The 18,661-nt window shown below is 46.3% G+C and overlaps 1 protein-coding gene across 1 annotated transcript; it reads left to right on the top strand.

Annotated features, from left to right (window-relative positions):
• The first annotated feature begins 1,663 nt into the window (after positions 1 to 1,663).
• Positions 1,664 to 18,211, top strand: RHOF (ras homolog family member F, filopodia associated). The gene is made up of 5 exons (XM_048514533.1): positions 1,664 to 2,049; positions 10,363 to 10,450; positions 14,713 to 14,822; positions 15,723 to 15,857; positions 17,061 to 18,211. The coding sequence occupies exons 1-5, from the start codon at positions 1,849 to 1,851 to the stop codon at positions 17,223 to 17,225; spliced, it is 699 nt and encodes a 232-aa protein (XP_048370490.1). The 5' UTR covers positions 1,664 to 1,848; the 3' UTR covers positions 17,226 to 18,211.
• Positions 18,212 to 18,661: the final 450 nt, after the last annotated feature.

The raw sequence follows: 18,661 nt of genomic DNA, 5'->3' as shown, positions 1-18,661 counted from the left end.
GGTGGCATGAGCTCAGAGGGCAGCTGCAGTAGCAGCTTCTTCCCAGTATGTTACCCTCTGTCTCTGCCTGGCCCCCGCATTCCTACAGAGAGAAGCCTCTCTTCACAGCTCGATGAATGAAGGCATCTTCATTCTACCGCCCTTTGGGGATAGGGCGGTATACTAAATCAAATAATAAATAAATAAATAAATAAATAAATAAATAAATCTTTTCACAGTCAGAGGTGACCCAATACAAGGGGAAGGAGATGGAAGAGCACTACCCAGAAGGACTTCTAGGGCCTGGCGAGAGAAGAGAAAGGCCCCCATCGCATCAAGGTGGGAGTGGGGTTGATTTCTGGGAGACAGCTGTGCCAGAGATCTGGGATCAGGACCCTCTGAACTCAGAAGTACTTTGCCGTCGCTTCCCGCAGTTCCGCTATTAGGAGGCTGACAGACCCTGAGAGGTCTGCAGCCAGATCTATGAAATTTGCAACCACTGGCTGAAGCTGGAGAGGCACTCCAGGAAGCAGATCCTGGAGCAGTTCCTGCCCCAAGATATGCAGCGCTGGGTCAGAGGATGTGAGCTGGAGACCAGTTCGCAAGCGGTGGCCCTGGCAGAAGGTTTCCTCCTGAGTCTGGCAGAGGAGAAGAGGCAGACAGAGCAGATGTGGGACCCATCCGCTGAGTTGTCTGAGACAAAAAGAGCTCGTTCAGAGAAAGGGCAGCAGGCGCAGTCCCAGGAGCATGTTCCAGGTGCCCTCTCTCATAGCAGTGAAGAGACATTATTGATCTATCCTCTATGCAGTGTTGTGGAAACAGCCACTGCACCGCCAGTCCAGTCTCCAGTTCTCTTTGAGGAAGTGGCTGTATATTTCACAGAAGCAGAGTGGGCCCTGCTGCAGCTCTCTGCAGGGAAGTCATGCTGGAGAACTACAGGAGTGTGGCCTCTCTGGTTTTTGGGATGAACTATAGGGGAATGGAGTAGCACATGAACTTTTTCTACCTCCTTTGTGTCTGCCTGCTGCTGCTGACTTGCAGTGTGTGTGGCTTTGGTCGGGCAAGCTGAGAGGCTCCTCTGCGATTCCAGGGTGAGCTTGGTGTGTGAGGGGTCGGTGGCAGAGGCCCCCAAACAACGGCCAGTTGAGGTTTTTCGAGCAGCTGGGCGGGCCCAAGTGGCAATGAAGGTCTCCAGTTCAGGAAGACGCCAGTTCCAATCCCCTGCTCAGACACAAAACTCACTTGGAAGGACTTGTGGTAATTGCTGTCAGTCTATCCTGCCTCACAAGGTTGTTGTGAGGGTAAAAATGGAATACAATGGGCACCCTCCCCTTCCTTGTTGGAAAGGTGTGACACAAAGCACACTAGGATGCCAAAGAATGCAAGCGTAGTGTAAAAGGACTCTCATCAGGGAGGCTTGGGTAACTGAGGACTTTTCTTACAGGGTTGTTGTGAAAGTGGGGGAAAGACCATGTGCTGGTATTGCAAAAAGTAAAAAACCACGAGCATGTAAGGCATGATTTGACGCAGATGATGCACTGCCCCCCTTTCGTGTGAAAAGACGTCAGTCCAAAACCTATTTTCCACATGCTTCAAAAAAGTGTGAAGCAAAGAGGAAGAGGCCGCCTTCCCGCAAGGGAAACCTCGACCGATGAGCCACCCGCGCCTCCTCAGAAAGGCTCCGTCGGCTCCACAAAAAAGACTGCAGGAGGCTGCAGCCGCCATATACAATAAGAACACCGAATAATAGTAAATAGCCAGGAGAGGGGAAAGCCTCCTTTCCCGCCAGACCGCTTCCCCTCAGCCTCTCGGGCGTCTGCTGCTTTCCCGCGCTTTCTGGCTGAGGGGAGAAAAAGGGCTCCTCTCCTCATGGCCGTCGCCAACGGGGCGGCCCCAGCAGCGCCGGCCGCCGAAGGAGAAGCTGGCCCGACGGCGGCGGCCGCCTCGCCTCCTGCCTGCCCGCCCGAGGGGAAGAAGAAGCGGGAATCGCTGAAGGTGGTGGTGGTGGGCGACGGGAGCTGCGGGAAGACGTCGCTCCTCCAGGTCTACGCGAGGGGGACTTTCCCTGAGGTGAGTGAGGGGCAGCCGCGTCCCTCTTTTATAGCCCCAGCAGCCACTCAGCCCTTCTCAGCCAATCAGCGCTGGCGCCCCCCCCCCCCCAAAAAAAGATGGGCGATTTTAGGCCTGGGTCAGAAACTTCTAGAACTCCACACTTTCCCCTCAGGCTCTCCTCAGACCACATTCTGGCACAATCCGCCTTAATTTTTTCCTCAGATCAAGACAGTGACTAGGTTCAGCTTAATCCGGGTTAAGTCTTTCCTCAGATCAAGACAGTGGCTGGGTTCAGCTTAATCCGGTTAAAAATTTTCCTCAGATCAAGGCAGTGGCTGGGTTTAGCTTAATCCGGTTTAACTTTTTCCTCAGATCAAGGCAGTGGCTGGGTTTAGCTTAATCCGGTTTAATTTTTTCCTCAGATCAAGGCAGTGGCTGGGTTTAGCTTAATCGGTTTTACTTTCCTCAGATCAAGGCAGTGGCTGGGTTTAGCTTAATCCGGCTTAAATGTTTCCTCAGATCAAGGCAGTGGCTGGGTTTAGCTTAATCCGGTTTAACTTTTTCCTCAGATCAAGGCAGTGGCTGGGTTTAGCTTAATCCGGTTTAATTTTTTCCTCAGATCAAGGCAGTGGCTGGGTTTAGCTTAATCCGGTTTAATTTTTTCCTCAGATCAAGGCAGTGGCTGGGTTTAGCTTAATCCGGTTTAACTTTTTCCTCAGATCAAGGCAGTGGCTGGGTTTAGCTTAATCCGGTTTAATTTTTTCCTCAGATCAAGGCAGTGGCTGGGTTTAGCTTAATCCGGTTTAATTTTTTCCTCAGATCAAGGCAGTGGCTGGGTTTAGCTTAATCCGGTTTAATTTTTTCCTCAGATCAAGGCAGTGGCTGGGTTCAGCTTAATCCGGTTTAATTTTTTCCTCAGATCAAGGCAGTGGCTGGGTTTAGCTTAATCCGGTTTAATTTTTTCCTCAGATCAAGGCAGTGGCTGGGTTTAGCTTAATCCGGTTTAATTTTTTCCTCAGATCAAGGCAGTGGCTGGTTTTAGCTTAATCGGTTTTAATTTTTCCTCAGATCAAGGCAGTGGCTGGGTTTAGCTTAATCCGGTTTAACTTTTTCCTCAGATCAAGGCAGTGGCTGGGTTTAGCTTAATCCGGTTTAATTTTTTCCTCAGATCAAGGCAGTGGCTGGGTTTAGCTTAATCCGGTTTAATTTTTTTCCTCAGATCAAGGCAGTGGCTGGGTTTAGCTTAATCCGGTTTAATTTTTTCCTCAGATCAAGGCAGTGGCTGGGTTTAGCAATCGGTTTAATTTTTTCCTCAGATCAAGGCAGTGGCTGGGTTTAGCTTAATCCGGTTTAATTTTTTTCCTCAGATCAAGGCAGTGGCTGGGTTTAGCTTAATCTGGTTTAATTTTTTCCTCAGATCAAGGCAGTGGCTGGGTTTAGCTTAATCCGGTTTAACTTTTTCCTCAGATCAAGGCAGTGGCTGGGTTTAGCTTAATCCGGTTTAACTTTTTCCTCAGATCAAGGCAGTGGCTGGGTTTAGCTTAATCCGGTTTAATTTTTTCCTCAGATCAAGGCAGTGGCTGGGTTTAGCTTAATCCGGTTTAACTTTTCCCGTGCATCTGGAGCAGTGGCTGGGTTTAGCTTAACTGGTTTAATTTTTCCTCAGATCAAGGCAGTGGCTTGGGTTTAGCTTAATCCGGTTTCTAATTTTTTCCTCAGATCAAAGGCAGTGGCTGGGCTTTAGCTTAACTGCCGGTTTAATTTTTTCCTCCAGATCAAGGCAGTGGCTGGGTTCATCTTAACTGGCTTTAATTTTTTCCCTCAGACTGCTAGAGCAAGTGGCTGGGTTTAGCTTAATCCGGGTTTAACTTTTCCTCAGATCAAGGCAGGTGGCTGGGCTTTAGCTTAATCCGGTTTAAATTTTTTCCTCAGATCACTGGAGCAGCTATGGCTGGGTTTAGCTTAATCAGTTTAATTTTTCCTCAGATCAAGGCAGCGGCTGGGTTTCTAGCTTAATCCGGTTTAACTTTTTTTCCCTCAGATCAAGGCAGTGGCTGGGTTTAAGCTTAATCCGCTTCTAATTTTTTCCTCAGATCAAGGCAGTGGCTGGGTTTGAAAGCTTTAATCCTGTTTAATCTTTTTTTCTTCAAGATCAAGGCAGTGGCTGGGTTTAGCTTAATCCGGTTTAACTCTTTCTTCCTCAGATCAAGGCAGTGGCTGGGTTTAGCTTAATCCGGTTTAATTTTTCCTCAGATCAAGGCAGTGGCTGGGTTTAGCTTAATCCGGTTTAATTTTTTCCTCAGATCAAGGCAGTGGCTGGGTTTAGCTTAATCCGGTTTAATTTTTTCCTCAGATCAAGGCAGTGGCTGGGTTCAGCAATCCGGTTTAATTTTTCCTCAGATCAAGGCGGTGGCTGGTTTAAACAATCCGGTTTAATTTTCCCTCAGATCAAGGCAGTGGCTCGGTTTAGCTTAATCCGGTTTAACTTTTTCCTCAGATCAAGGCAGTGGCTGGGTTTAGCTTAATCCGGTTTAATTTTTTCCTCAGATCAAGGCAGTGGCTGGGTTTAGCTTAATCCGGTTTAATTTTTTCCTCAGATCAAGGCAGTGGCTGGGTTTAGCTTAATCCGGTTTAATTTTTTCCTCAGATCAAGGCAGTGGCTGGGTTTAGCTTAATCCGGTTTAATTTTTTCCTCAGATCAAGGCAGTGGCTGGGTTTAGCTTAATCCGGTTTAATTTTTTTCCTCAGATCAAGGCAGTGGCTGGGTTCAGCTTAATCCGGTTTAATTTTTTCCTCAGATCAAGGCAGTGGCTGGGTTTAGCTTAATCCGGTTTAATTTTTTTCCTCAGATCAAGGCAGTGTCTGGGTTTAGCTTAATCCGGTTTAATTTTTTCCTCAGATCAAGGCAGTGGCTGGGTTCAGCTTAATCCGGTTTAATTTTTTCCTCAGATCAAGGCAGTGGCTGGGTTTAGCTTAATCCGGTTTAATTTTTTTCCTCAGATCAAGGCAGTGGCTGGGTTTAGCTTAATCCGGTTTAATTTTTTTCCTCAGATCAAGGCAGTGTCTGGGTTTAGCTTAATCCGGTTTAATTTTTTCCTCAGATCAAGGCAGTGGCTGGGTTCAGCTTAATCCGGTTTAATTTTTTCCTCAGATCAAGGCAGTGGCTGGGTTCAGCTTAATCCGGTTTAATTTTTTCCTCAGATCAAGGCAGTGGCTGGGTTTAGCTTAATCCGGTTTAATTTTTTCCTCAGATCAAGGCAGTGGCTGGGTTTAGCTTAATCCGGTTTAATTTTTTTCCTCAGATCAAGGCAGTGGCTGGGTTTAGCTTAATCCGGTTTAATTTTTTCCTCAGATCAAGGCAGTGGCTGGGTTTAGCTTAATCCGGTTTAATTTTTTCCTCAGATCAAGGCAGTGGCTGGGTTTAGCTTAATCCGGTTTAATTTTTTCCTTAGATCAAGGCAGTGGCTGGGTTTAGCTTAATCCGGTTTAATTTTTTCCTCAGACCAAGGCAGTGGCTGGGTTTAGCTTAATCCGGTTTAATTTTTTCCTCAGATCAAGGCAGTGGCTGGGTTTAGCTTAATCCGGTTTAATTTTTTCCTCAGATCAAGGCAGTGGCTGGGTTTAGCTTAATCTGGTTTAATTTTTTCCTCAGATCAAGGCAGTGGCTGGGTTTAGCTTAATCCGGTTTAATTTTTTCCCTCAGATCAAGGCAGTGGCTGGGTTTAGCTTAATCCGGTTTAATTTTTTCCTCAGATCAAGGCAGTGGCTGGGTTTAGCTGGGTTTAGTTTGGCTGAAAAATTCAGAGCAGTTCTAGTTTTCAAATTGCCCCCCTAGTGTCAAAGAGCTAACCTTCATTTTATCCTCACGACCACCCTGTGAGGCAGATTAAGCAGAGAGAGTGCAGTAGTGCGGTGTAGCAGTTAGAAGTGTCAGTGCAAACTCTGGGAAAGCACAGTTCACATCTCCACTCTCGTGGTGGACCTTGGATCGGTCACACACTCTCAGCCTACTTTGCAGGGCTAGTGTGAGAATTGTTAGTGCTTCAAGGGCAGCTGGTGTGTTCCATGGATGGGTGGGATTTTAACCCAGATCTGCTTAATACAACGGAGATTATATAGGTTGGGTCTTGTTAATAAATCCAACCTTTAGAAAACAGCAAAAACAAGTCCTCTGTTGACCATCAGCATCCGAAAGCCATCCACAACTTTTAAGAGCTGTACAAGGAATAGACGCATTCCTCATTTTTAAAAATTTTAAAAATGAAGTGATTTTATCTTGAATCTGACATGTACTCAGTCCTATGGACACCGGAAAAAAAACTTGAAAGCTATCCCATGTACACCTGTATCCATGTCTGCCAGATTTCACATACAATGTTACAGAGACCAGCATTAGATAGGTGCAAACCACGGTCCATGTATAGGAACAACCAAAATGACACAAAATTGTGCAGGCTTTGGAGTCCTCCAGAGCTCTTGCTCGGGCTAGAATGTTACAAAATAAAAAAGGAGTATGGGGAGAAAAATGTTCCAGGTCATGATTTTAAGGCCTAGCCCTGTGCTCAATGCTCATGGGCTAGTAGGTATAGTGTGTATACACTGTGGTGTAGCTATTAAGAGTGCTGGACTAGTAATCCCTACTGTTGTATGGAAACCTTCTGGGTAACCTTGAGCTAGTCACACACTCTTACCCTAACCCTTCTCACAGGAGTTGTGAGAAGAGCAATGTAATCTGCTTTAGGTCCCCATTGGCTGATTAATTCATTACCTTCATTAGTTTTACCTTGAGTTATGAGTAAGGTGCCATATTCACATAAACCAGATGCCCTCATAACTCCTGAGTTAGGATATACCTGACCACAGGGCAGGGCCTAGAATACAGCCCTTGAGTAATTAATTAATCCTCTATAACAGTGATGGTGAACCTTTTCGAGACCGAGTGCCCAAACTGCAACCCAAAACCCACTTATTTATCGCAAAGTGCCAACACGGCAATTTAACCAGAATACTGAGGTTTTAGTTTAGAAAAAATGGTTGGCTCCGAGGTGTGTGTTACTCGGGAGTAAGCTTGGTGGTAGTCGGTGGCTTTGCTTTGAAACAACCGTGCAACTCTTCCAACGGGTGAATCATGACCCTAGGAGGGTTTACTCAGAAGCAAGCCTCATTGCCAGCAACCGATCTTACTCTCAGGTAAAGGATCATGCTTTAATTATTCACATGAAAATCAGTGGGGTTTAACAGCGCTTAACAGGGTTAACTACTCTGCTTCCCCAAAACTAGGTCTTAGGTTTAATGCTAATAATCGATCCCAGCGGCCCAGGCCAGCCTAGATGTGTGGGGGAGGAGGGGCGACTTTGTTTGCACATGCCCACAGAGAGGGCTCTGAGTGCCACATCTGGCACCCGTGCCATAGGTTCGCCACCACTGCTCTATAAGAAACAATCCCCAATTCTACAGGGTAGATTCTGTCACAGTAATAACACTGACCATGTGGCTCTTGAAATAGATTAGAGGTGTCCATACACTTTTAGGAAACTCCGTAGAATAAATTCATCCAGTTCTGTGGAACTAATGTGTGCCTAACATCACAGCAACGATAATGTAGACAAGCCATTCAGCCCCACAGAAGAGCAATGGAACAGACTTCCCCCACCCCGAGAACTCCATAGTCTAGCAAGGGTACACTACCCTCATCAACAGAGCCAGTCTACTGCCTCAGAGACCCTCAGAAAGGGTTGCCCTGCGCAATCCCCCCACTGTTAGAAGCAGATGGAACAGATAATTCCGAAACAACAGTCCACCACATACCCACACAGAGTGACAGGAACACCTCAATTAGCAGCTGAGTTCAGCAGCAGTTTCATAGCCTGCCACACAATCCACCCACATGACTTATAGGTATAGGGAGGGCGGTATAAAAATGAAATAATAAATAAATAAATAAAAATAAACTGGTTGGCTTCAACCTCCTCTTTTTTTTCCATGTACTTGGGAAGCTATGAACTTGGATTGGCAGGGGGGTAGCCTTACAAAGTAGTTCCCAAAAGTCCAAGGTATCCTCATAAGATTCAGGCAACGGTCAACAAGTAAAATCTCTCTCCACCACACACAGTTTGTTGAGCTGGGTTTGGAAGCTGCCTGTTTTAGGACTACCGAAATAGCATCATGGCAGAGCCACTTTCAACTTTTTTAATGGGGCTTTGGTGTAGTATGGGTATAAATGGAACTTCCTGGAAAGCCCATCTCATCACTTGGACCAAAGGCTTTTTATACTAACTGTTTCTCAGGAAATCCTTCAGCTCGCATCTAAACCACACAGTAGCAGGATGTGCTGATGATGGTTTTCCTGTAGAGGCTGTAGCTGTTAGCCAATTTGAGGGTTAGGGTTGCACACTTGTGTTGCAGACATTTGCAGATGTCAAAAGTCATTTCCAGCATGATATCAGCTCCCCAGGTTACCCCAGGACACTTTGCAAGCTACCTGAGCAGCAGTGGCGTAGGAGGTTAAGAGCTCGTGTATCTAATCTGGAGGAACCGGGTTTGATTCCCCGCTCTGCCGCCTGAGCTGTGGAGGCTTATCTGGGGAATTCAGATTAGCCTGTACACTCCCACACACGCCAGCTGGGTGACCTTGGGCTAGTCACAGCTTCTCGGAGCTCTCTCAGCCCCACCTACCTCACAGGGTGTTTGTTGTGAGGGGGGAAGGGCAAGGAGATTGTCAGCCCCTTTGAGTCTTCTGCAGGAGAGAAAGGGGGGATATCAATCCAAACTCTTCTTCTTCTTCTTCTTCTTCTTCTTCTTCTTCTTCTTCTTCTACTTTTGCTACCTACTCGCAGTGGTCCAGGAAGTCCAGGACAGCCATTTCTAACCTGTCTGAAGGCTCGGCTGTATCACTCTCAAAATATACACAAAGGTTGCAGGGAACACAATGCACTTCACTAGCATCAGGCTAATTGTTTTTGAAGCATAATTCTGGAGGCAGATGTCACCAACCCACAGCAACATAGAAAGAAGGCTTACATGACTGGAAAACCTAGACCGTACAGAACTGGAATTTTGTAACAGTCATCAGGGTGGCTGAATTTGGGCAGCAAAGCAGTGCAAGAAGCGAAGTGTGAGCAAGAGGAAACTGAATGTGTCAGGACACAAATCCCAGCTCCTGAAAGCCCCTTGCAGACTTCTGGCTTATATCTTCAGCAGCCACTGTATTTATGCTTTCTCACATCAAAACCGCAAGGGCTACACATTTACCCTGCCTTGTAATGAAGATATGTTGGTATTTTGGAAAAGGTAGATGATTTTGCAGTAGATAAGTAAATTTCCATAGCCAGTCGAGATGCTAAGAGTTTCCTAGGCGGAGCAGACAGTACAACGGTGACTGTGTCGAACAACTTTGCCCAAAGAAACACAACCACTGTAGTAGCTTCCTCTTCTGTCAACAACCTGGGTTAGTAGTTTTGTTGCTTCCAAACTACAGACTTTTCCCTTAGGAAACACAACTGTTTTTGGGACTGTCAGGAAAGTTGTTATGTCAGAAGATTGAGCACCCACTGGGTGGCATCTGTGGGCTGCAGCACCTACATTTTCTCCACATGCCTGTTTTAATTTTCAGAGCCTCCCTCCCTAAAAAGGCTTATTTTTTTGCCCCACATTCGAAAGTTGTGCATTGACTCTCTTCAAAGCTCTCTCTCTCTGCCCTCTCTCTTACAGAGAGGCAAGGAAGACACCACCATAATGCTCATCAGAATTTTGGGCTGGGAAGAATCTCTAACTCGAGGTGCCAGAGTCATTTGTTACGAGGATTGGATATAGCATAAATGTGACTTGGTCAGGCTGGCCCTGGGGGGAAGGGGGTTGGCTGTCTTGGCTGACCCCAGAATGGCACTGGGGGATGCCTGGACTGGTGAGCCTGCAGCAGGGGGTGGGATGGCGTCCTGGCCTTGCCAGGTCAGATCAAGAGTTGCGAGTGTGTGTGTGCTTCAGCTGGCTTCAGGCCTGATAAGTGCACTGAAGGGCCAAATGTTTAACACCCCTGCTCTACCTCATGGTTATAGGAATGTAGGTTCTTTGGTCTGAACCAAGTCTTCTCAAAAGCTGCATTTAAGGTCTGTTTTTAAAAACAACCCTATTTTTGGAAACTTAGTTGGAGCAGCTTAAATTTTTGGTTGAAATTTACTAGATACAGTTGAAACAAAGATTAAGCTTAAAGCATCATACATAGAAAACTAAGCAGTTACAAGTTGGAGGCAGAGGGAAGCAGGGCTGTTGACCATGACTTTAACAGTATTTTCTAATAACACATTAACTCATTTCATTTCTCTTCTCAAACAGGAATATGCTCCTTCAGTATTTGAGAAATATACCTGCAGCATTACTGTTGGCAAAAAAGAAGTCCTCCTGCATTTGTATGACACTGCAGGTAATCTTGCTTTAAAAACAAAGACACCATTTTTTAGACTACTAAAAACACAAAGACACAAACCGGCAGTGTGTTCAGACTTCCTGCAGTGGCTGGGAAGAGATTGCAGGCAGGGTAGGTGATGTATGGCTTTGACTCAAGCTGCATAATATTAGAATTGTTAAAAAATTAAGTAGCAGCAAATGACTTTTGCACCATTTACAACATTGGCTTCCCGGGGCTGATCAGAAGCTTGCCAGATGACTAATGGCCGAGAACCTTCTTTAACATTTGCCAGCCTCCTCTGCAATATTTATTTAACTTCACTTATACCTGGCCTTTTGTCCCAAAGCAGCTTGCATTGGTCGCCATTCCTTCATTTTGTGTCCTTACAATCACCTTCATACATAGATTAGACTGAGTGTGTGTGACTGGCTCAAGGTCACTGCAGCAATTCCCTATGGCAGAAGGGGGGATTCAGTCCTGGGAATTCCAGATCCTAACCCAGTGATGGCGAGCCTTTTTGAGACCGAGTGCCCAAATTGCAACCCAAAACCCACTTATTTATTGCAAAGTGCCAATGCGGCAATTTAACCTGAATAACCCTCTCAAGCAGGGGCCAGCCTGCTGTAGCCTCCAGCAAGTACCACATGCGCCACTGTGCCTCTCTAGCATCTCTGCCACCTCTGCCCACCCCCCCGGGCAGCAGCCACCTGGATCACAGGCACCAGGCCCGCCAGCCGAGTCCTCCCTGCTCACTGAGGTTCATGCACATCAAGTCCAGGGACCTAGGCCAGCCTAGATGTGTGTATGATGGGGCGATTTCCCCCCCACATGACAAACTCTGTGCGCGTGTGCCCACAGAGAGGGCTCTGAGTGCCACCTCTGGCACCTGTGCCATAGGTTCGCCACCACTGTCCTAACCTGACACTCTAATCACTTTACTGCCTTCATTCTGATGCAGGTGCAGAGAAGTTCTGTGTGGAGTCCACATTCTCAGCTTAAATAGGGGAGAGGCCGATGCTCCATGTGATGTTTGGGCCCTAAAGAATGCCCCATTATTACAAACTGAAAAAGTTCACTGAACAGTTCTTTCTCCTGTCTTTTAGCCTATTAACACCAGGGTCCATCTACAAGTTTAAAACATATAACCCAGAAATAAAGCCAAGTAACTATAAAGCAACTGTTTAATTATTTTGGATGCCTACAGTCAGAATAAGTGATCTGGAGGAGAAACTCTGCTCTTCTGCTAAGTTTGTCCCTGACCACTGCAGGGCTGGAGGGGAAAGCAGCCCTCATTTTGATCCTGGCTAAACCAATGAGAACAGTATGAGATTTTTTTTTTAAAGGTAAACTGCCACCTCCGCAGTGGCATTTTTACCCTCAGGAAATATTTGGGAGTCACACAGCAGATGGTCTACTGACAATATTTGACTGGTTCATTGACCTATGAGCCAATCCTGCCTCCCACCGATAATCTAATCTGACCGTTTATGTAACACAAGTCATCCAGGCCGTTTTTCTTCCACTGGGGGCCCACCAGGCATAGCCTTTTGCCCCCACCTGTCAAGCCTCTCCTCACACCTTTGCATCTCATCTCTGTGGCATGGGTGGAGGACTCAGTGCAGCAGTATGTGCTGCTGCAGACACAGACTTCTCATGCACTTGTTTGCTCGTTCTCAGCCCAGGATGCACACAGGAGTCTTGTAGAGAGCTGGTGCTGTCATTGCTGAGAAAAATCAGAAATCCTTGAACAGCCCTATAAGCTAGAAAAGCGCTGCCATTGGTGCGAGGGAAGTAGCTGATCCTCAGAAAGCTCAAAGCGGCTTATTCCAGGCTGCCAAAAGCGCGATGCACCAGCTGTCGGGCCCAAGAGGCAATGGCGGCTGACTGTGGGGATAGAGCGGAAACCATCGGCCTGCTTTCATGATTTGGGCCAATCCCTCCAATATGGACGCGACCTTCTCCTTTCACATAACACAATGAAGGCTATGCTACCTTCCTCTCTCTAGAGAAGTACTACTACTTCGGACTCGTGTCATCATAGATTACGCACGCACGTAATGTGACCTTTGGACATTGCAAAATGCTTTCCTGCTGAATAAGCTAGTACAGCCTGGCGCAGTGAACAGGACAAAGCTGAACCCCAACAGAAAACAAGAGATAGTTGGTGTCCATTCAGCACTGGAAGCGTTTGTGAACCAACCTGCACAAATTAGATACTAACTAGCACACGCCTCCTTGCTTTGAATGGCTTGTAGTGCTGGAAATATCTCTCCCCCTCCCAAAAAAATAAATAAGGCAAGATCACCTTTCCCAATATGTTCCCCAAAGAGCTCTGCACTCAGCAAATGACAACCTGCTGGTGGTCCCTGACCCTAAAACAGCCCAGCTGTCCTCAACCAGGGCATCCTTGGCCCTGACCCCGGCTTGGTCGGTCAAGCGAGACTGGGAAGTCTTGGAAACTGTTGTTCACCTATGGCAGTGATGGCGAACCTTCTCGAGACCGAGTGCCCAAATTGCAACCCAAAACCCACTTATTTATCGCAAAGTGCCAACATGGCAATTTAACCTGAATACTGAGCCTTAGTTTAGAAAAAACAGTTTGCTCCCAGGTGTGTGTTACTTGGGAGTAAGCTTGGTGAAGCAACCGTGCAATGCTTCGAATGGGTGAATCATGACCCTAGGAGGGTTTACTCAGAAGCAAGACCAGCCTAGATATATGTGGGGGGGGGGCGGGGGGGCGTGATTTTCCGCTCCCCCTACATGATGAACTCTTTGTGCTCGTGCCCACAGAGAGGGCTCTGAATGCCACCTCTGGCACGCATGCCATAGGTTCGCCACCACTGACCTATGGTGATTAAGAACTGCCACTGGGCAGGTGACATTTCCAGAAAATATGTTTTTACGACCTAATTACCATTGGGGCGCTAGGGTAGCCTGGCCTGCGTTTTGTGCCACAGAAGTATCCAGCAAAAGGTATACAATGGGAGTGGTGGTCTAACTTCTCGGGAATTCAGAACTTCTTGGAAAGGTAATGACATACCTGGCAATGTTTTGGTTGCTCCTTCAATTCAGGTGTTGCTTGTGCGTTTGTGTTCTGGACCCCCCCGCCCTTCCCCAAACAGATAAGGCAGCTTCCGGTGAAACAGAGACCTTTTGATTTCTCAGATGATTTGCTACTGGCACTGGTTCACCAACAGAAGCTACCTGCCATGTGTGACATCATAGTGATGTAGCATGCTGGATGTATTAGAATCTCGACATGGAATAGGTTTCCCATTTTCCCCAGGAAAGAACATCGAGTTCTTCAGAAAACATTTTAATCAAGTTAGGAATTCTTTTTTAAGTCCTGGTTTTGTGGAGTATACAACTACAGTGTGATGAAGTGATTGATTAGATTCCTTAGAGCATTGATCTCTAGGATCTGAGAGGTATGGGATTGAACCCCAACTCTGCCATGGAAACTTGCTGCAGCCTTGCACCAGTCATACGGACTTTCCTCACAGGGTAGTTGTGAAAATAAAGCAGCGAATTATATTGTAAGCCGCTTTTGGTCTCCCCTGGAGAAAGTAACAAGATCTATATAAATAAATCTACTTTCCACCAGTTTACTACTATGGTTTCCCTTAGAAACCCTGGAAACAGGAAACAGCCATTCATCCCTCCATCTTTACCTTGCCTTTCCTCCAAGCAGCACAGGGCAGCATGCTGTAATTGGCAACCGTCACCGATGGACCTCCGTGATAGTGGAATGTGGGGATTTTTGGAACCTTGGTTCTTCTGAAGTTCCTGGTTCAGGGAGGGGCCTCAGGCTTCCAGATAAAATTCAGGGACTAATTCTTATCAGCTCTTCCTACCAGCATGGCCAATTGGCCATGCTGACAGAGGCTGATGGGAATTGTAGTTCCTGAACATCTGGAGAGCCGCAGGTTCCCTACCCCTGTCCTAGCTCAACAATTCAGCCAGTACTCCAGATTGGCTGTCTTTGGGATCTTCAAATACCGCCCATCCCTGCACCTTACTGCTCCCAAATGAAACTCGGGGGGGAGGGGGGGGAGTCATTACAGTCTTACTGGCTTAAGCTTATAGTTAGTGGAACTCGGGCGGGGGGGGGGGAGAGTCATTACAGTCTTATATATGAAGCTTATAGTTAGTGTTTGCTAGTGCTCAGATTTGAAGAGACAAACATAGAAAGCACAAGCTTTTTTCCATCCCTACTTCAGAGGATCTTTCACTGGACAAAAACTTCATTTAATTAAACACCCTTCCCTTTCTTCCAGGGCAGGAGGATTATGATCGGCTACGACCTCTTTCATACCAGAACAGCAGTGTGGTTTTAGTTTGTTATGACGTCATGAATCCTACCAGCTTCGATAATGTATTAATTAAGGTAAAAGACCTTTCGTAGAAGGCTTGCATCTTTGAAATATATACATTAGATTAGACGGTTCTGAAGGAAGTCAATTTATTTGCGGAAGGACTTTGCAGACATCCATTTCCTCTTCAATGTGGAGAGAAAGACTAGTTACTTATAGGGCCTTCATAAATGTCCACCCATGACCTGTATAGCCTGATCTTGTCAGATCTTGGAAACTAGACAGGGTTGGCCCAGTTTTGAGTATTTTGGATGAGGAGACTGCCACGGAAATCCAGAGTTCCTGTGCAGAGGCAGGCAGTGGCAAATCACCCCTGAACATCTCTTACCTTGAAAACCCTAAAGAAGAAGAGTTGGATTTATATCTCCCCTTTCTCTCCTATAGGAGACTCAAAGGGGCTAACAAACTCCTTTCCCTTCCCCCTCACAACAAACACCCTGTGAGGTAGGTGGGGCTGAGAGAGCTCGGAAGAACTGTGACTAGCCCAATTGGCCCTGCCAGCACGGGCTGATGGGAATTGTAGTCCATGAACATCTGAAACGCCAGAGTTGGACACCTCTGCCCTAGAGCATCCGCTACGTTGATGGCAAAAAAGAGAGTCTGTATAGTGGCACAAGTACAGACAGATCTAATGCAAAAAAGCATTTATGCAAGGCTGTTGTGGGTTTTCCGAGATGTGCAGCCGTTGTCTAATAGCTTTTGCTCCTAACATTTTGCTTGCACCCATGACTGGCATCTTCCTAGACTTCTCGCCATCATCAAGTAGTCTGGAGAAAACCAGTTGGTTCCAGCCATGAATGACAATAAATTAGTATAAGGTTTCAAAATAAAAACCCAGACCTTCCCCACTCCCCCCAAACCTTGCTTGCAAAAAGCACACCAGTAAATTAAACACTTTAACTTCTTTCTGCCAGTGGTCTCATGAAGTGAGCCATTTCTGCCAAGGAATCCCCACAGTACTTGTTGGCTGCAAAACAGATCTCCGAAAGGACAAGGAATACCTACGGAAACTCCGCTCAGTTCAACAGGAGCCAGTCACTTATAACCAGGTAAATGCAACGGGACACTAGATCCATATATCTACCGTATTTTCCAGCATATAAGACGACTGGGCGTACAAGACAACCTCCCCAACTTTCTCTGTATATACCTAGTAAAATATTTTATATCATGCGTAAAGCGCGATCTTCACACACAGACTCCTTTGTGTGAATTAAAAAGGCAGATACTAGATTTTCCTACTGTAACATTATCAGCAAACACTTGGTACCCCATAGGACTGAACTGGCTCGTATATGGAAGTTATGAGCTATGAGTCATGACAACTAAAAAGAGGCTCCACATGCAAAGGGCAAGACTGCAGGGAGACTTTGGCCCACATACCATGCATGGAGGGCTACTGGGGATTGTGGTTGGCCACTGTGGTAAACAGGTTTGGATCTTAGCCTCCCCTTCTACTTGTGAAATAGCAATTTTTGCAGATTCCCTCTTCTGACCACCATAATATTCTTGGGGGTGCGTGAGTCCATAAAGGCAAAGATGGCTGCAGTGGGGGAGGGGGGATTTGATATTTATGTGGGGCAGTTCTGTCCTGTCTGCACAGGATGCAGGCCAGATGGCGGTTCTTTGGACATCTTACACACATTTCAGTCACTAGCTTTCTAGTGCTTTTGGTTTCATAAGGCTAACTGTAATTAAGAACTGTTGGGCCTGTGTTGACCACAGAAGCCTTCTTCCAAGCACTGCCCAATGAATATATGAGAATGCCCAGTCAGATTGTTGATTTATCTAGGCAGGTATTAAATTCTTTGACTGACAAAGCCTTCTGAGGTTTCAGGCAGAGACTTCCCCACCCCCTCCTCTTGCTGCCCAAAATCCAGGACGCCCTGGGAATTGAACCTGGTATGCCACGCACATGTCATTGAGCAAGAGCCCCTTCCCAGCCTTACATAAGAATGCTCAATCATTGTCTCTGGAAACTATGTTCTACAACAACAGTTTTTACGCTTCTTACATGAACCTAATGTTTACAGCACCAAAAAGAGAGTCATATTTGGCAAAAGAGGAGCCTAAAAAATCCGAGCACATACACATTTGTAAAGTTGCTGAGAGAAGTAGATACTCAAGCACCAAGTGTCCCTTTATATACACAAAGTTCACAGGGAGCCACTTAATGCCCCCCCATTTTGACTTTGTGGCCTGCCCTGGGCCTCACTCCATTTTGTAAAACTTTCCTTGATCCCCTCCCCCAGGGTGAAGAAGCTCGTCGCCAGATGAATGCAGACGCTTACTTGGAGTGTTCAGCCAAGTACCGTGAAAACATTGAGGACATATTTAGAGAAGCAGCAAGCATTGCACTGAACGCTATGAAAAGAAACAAGCGGCAGAAGAAATCGAGGCCATGTGTCCTGTTGTGATAGCAAGCTAGACAATGAAGAGGACTACAGAAAGCATTTCTGACTTCCCTTCAGCAATTAGCAAGGAAACATCTCTAGATTTTCAAAATGACAGTTCCCCTTGAAATTTTACCTGGAAAACTGACTTGTTTTCATACAGCAGTCTCTGCCAGTCATGCCTTCTCATTTGAAGATCGAATACGAGAACAGCTGGTCCATTTCCAGAGGCCAGCAACAATTTGTCAGTCTTTCATTTGCACTTCTAAGAGGGTGGGAACTTACTAGCACAGCAGCTAAGGTAAGATCTGCAGGACGAGAGCTTTGCCGTGATTAAATAAGTGTTCTTGCAGTAAAAAAAACCTGTTCTTGAAAAATGAGGAATACCTTTAGTTTTTAAAGGACCAAAATGTTCCCATAAGAAAAGTTTCTACTCCATTAAGATTTGTGGTAACGCTAAAGCCACTGTTACACATCCTACAATGCCACTCAGCAAAGTGTGCAGTCCTTTTCTGCCTTCAGTGGCATTTCCTCCACTTACTGGACTTTGCTAAGCAGACAGAGAGGATACATGCCACTGTGTTATTTAAATCGTTACTACCTATCTTGCCATGTATTAACAATTGTATGGCTGGCCTCTACAGAGCAAGCCAATCGTTCCAAGGACAAGGAGTCATAGGTTCAAGGTGACGGAAAAGAGATTCCACCTAAACATCAGGAAAAACTTCCTGACAGTCAGGGCTGTTTGACAGAGGAATGCACTACTATGGAGTCTCCTTCTTTGGAGACTTCTAAACAGAAGCTGGATGGCCGTCTGTCAGGGGTGCTTTGATTGTGTGTTCCTGCATTGCAAGGGGTTGGACTTGATGGCCCTGGTGGTCTCTTCCAACTCTATGATCCTCGTTTCACCTTGCTCTACTGTCAAACTGCTGACAGATTTTCTTGCCTTGTGTGTAGTTTAAGCCTTTTGCTTCTTCTCCCATTCACTGAGGGTAGGAATAATAATAATAGGAGGATAGTTACCCTATCCCAGGTCACCTTTATTGATATTATTTTATATTGCACATCATTCAATATCATTCAATGTCCAGTTTTAACCGACTGCTGTAGTCTGCTTTGGAAATCAAAAGGCTGAAACCGAAAGGGGTGGGGGGGAACAGTTATAGGAAAAATACAGACGCTCCTGCAAGATCAGTCTTCTGACACACATCCCTGTCGATCTGCCTGCAGGACAAAGGGCTTCTCCAGGCTTTCCCCAGGCAACTAGTGTTCTAGTCCCTTTCTCATCTTCATAGCTCTCCCCAGAATCCTTCCTAACTGGTCAGCAATGTTCCTAAGCGGAGGACACAGCACTCCGGTGACAACTGGGCAAGCCAGGAAACAAAACCGCTGCTTCAGAGAGGAGCATTTACATCCAAGTTCCATTTTACTGATGTGCCCAGGTTTGGCAGGCACCGTAG

The sequence above is a fragment of the Sphaerodactylus townsendi genome, linkage group LG13 (assembly GCF_021028975.2).
Source record: "Sphaerodactylus townsendi isolate TG3544 linkage group LG13, MPM_Stown_v2.3, whole genome shotgun sequence".
Classification (NCBI taxonomy): domain Eukaryota; kingdom Metazoa; phylum Chordata; class Lepidosauria; order Squamata; family Sphaerodactylidae; genus Sphaerodactylus; species Sphaerodactylus townsendi.
The sequence above is the reverse complement of the archived record's forward strand: the minus strand, read 5'-3'. Positions and strand labels throughout refer to the sequence as shown.